Below are 1,755 nucleotides of genomic sequence, written 5' to 3'. Positions count from 1 at the left end.
TTCCCCACTTTGGGTATAAAGACCACTTTGACTTCACTCCATGTTGTTGGTATGTGAGCAAGTAAGAGACTTGCTCTCAGCAATCTGACTAGTGGCCCTGATATTAAGCCCAAGCTCTGCTGCAGCAGGCATGGGAAGATACCATCTGGACCAGGGGATTTATATGCACTAAAGGTTGAAATGGCCCACGATATCTTTTCCACACTGACGATTCTTCCTGCTAGGCCTCTAGTCCTCCTGTTTGCGCACACAGCGTTCGCCGTGTTTGTCGAAGGACATGTGCCTTGTGGAATACATCCCGGGAAGTGGGTTTCTAGCAGAAGCCTGCTGGTTTCTTCCGGGGTGCCAGTGTAGGTACCATCTGGTCTTTTCAAAGTGCATAGGACTTTCGGATGATCTAGTTTAAGGGCCTTCTGAAGGCGATGCACCTCTGGAAGAGAGGAAATACTTCCGCAGTGCTCACGCCACGTAGCCCTTTTAGACCTTCTGAGCTCACAGTTGTAAGCGGTTAGGGCTGACCTGTAGGCGGTCCAGTCACCTGTTGACTTTGCCCTATTGAAAAGTTTCCTGGCTCTTTTCCTTAGTTTTCCGAGAGAATCGCTCCACCAAGGGACATCCCTTTGAGACTTCTTGGTTCTCAGTGGGCAGCTCTCTTCAAAACCTTGTTTAAGAACATCTTGGAACTTTCTCGCCTCGTCCTCAAGTTCATAGACGGATGAAATTGGTGCGGTAGAACCATTCACTTCCCGCTCTATGTGGAGGCGAAAGAGTTCCCAGTTTGTTTTCTGGGATTTCTGTAAACATGGTTTGTTACTCTTTGGGCTTCTATATCGAATCGAATATGCCGGTGGTCCGACATAGATACCTCATTTGAGACATGCCAGTTTGAGATAAAGGTCGACAAGCTAGTTGAGGAAATTGTCAAGTCTAGAACCTCCCCTCTTATAGCATTGACAAAGGTCGGCTCATTACCCCGGTTAAGAATAAATAAGTTGTTCTTAGTGATAAATTCAAGAAATGACTCACCTCTAGAATTGGTGTCCGAGCTGCCCCAAACACAGTGATGGGCATTGGCATCACAGCTCATTATTAGTTTCAGCTTTCTCCTTCTGCAGTACTCCTCTAGGGCTATTACTTCCCTTGTGGGCATCTCACAGCTGTCGCCTGGGAGGTAAGCTGAAGCGAGAACGACCTCTTGTTCTCCCATTTGAGTGGGCACTTTAGTCCATACAGCAGCTAAGTCCTGTTGTGTCAACTCTGAAATGGGAACAAAAGTCATGTTATTACGTAGTAATATGGCCGCTCTGGGCCTGCAGTGTGTGGTATCGTAGATTATCTTACCATCACAGTCGTTTAGGCCTTTAATAGCCCCGGCGAAAACCCACGGTTCTTGGATGAATGCGACATCCAAGAGTTCTGTTTTGAACCTCCTGCATAAGACGTCAGAGGCCGCCTTTGCATGATGGAGGTTCACTTGCAGGCACTTGATGTGCCTAGGCCTATCGCTTGGGGGGTTTGCCATTTTTCGGCCTTGAAGCCCGCTTGGCCATCTTTTTCCCCCTATTGGTGGCCATCAGGGTCTTCTCCTCCATTGAAATCTCCCCTCGACCTTGTCTCCGATTCGCATTTAGCGGAGGACGGAAGGGATTTTGGGCGAAAAGAGCCTTTGATCTCTCTGGGCTGGAAGGTACCCTCTTTTCCGTGCCAAGAGTGTCTTCTGAGCAGCAGGGCCGCTCTATGGACTCCTGGACAGGT

The 1,755-nt window shown here is 48.6% G+C and overlaps 1 protein-coding gene across 1 annotated transcript; it reads right to left on the bottom strand.

Annotated features, from left to right (window-relative positions):
* Positions 1-1,026: 1,026 nt before the first annotated feature.
* On the bottom strand, positions 1,027-1,724 carry LOC118757102 (the record flags this gene model as incomplete). Its single annotated transcript, XM_036491841.1, has 2 exons — positions 1,342-1,724; positions 1,027-1,257 (listed from the first exon to the last, which is right to left on the bottom strand). Coding segments are annotated over exons 1-2 (412 nt in total), but the record flags the coding sequence as incomplete, so codon positions are not given.
* Between the last annotated feature and the right edge of the window lie 31 nt (positions 1,725-1,755).

This window comes from Rhagoletis pomonella, unplaced genomic scaffold (assembly GCF_013731165.1).
Source record: "Rhagoletis pomonella isolate Grant_MI unplaced genomic scaffold, Rhpom_1.0 Rhpom_scaffold_14351, whole genome shotgun sequence".
In the NCBI taxonomy this organism is placed as follows: domain Eukaryota; kingdom Metazoa; phylum Arthropoda; class Insecta; order Diptera; family Tephritidae; genus Rhagoletis; species Rhagoletis pomonella.
Note: the sequence above shows the minus strand (reverse complement) of the source record. Positions and strands in the feature narration are given on the sequence as shown.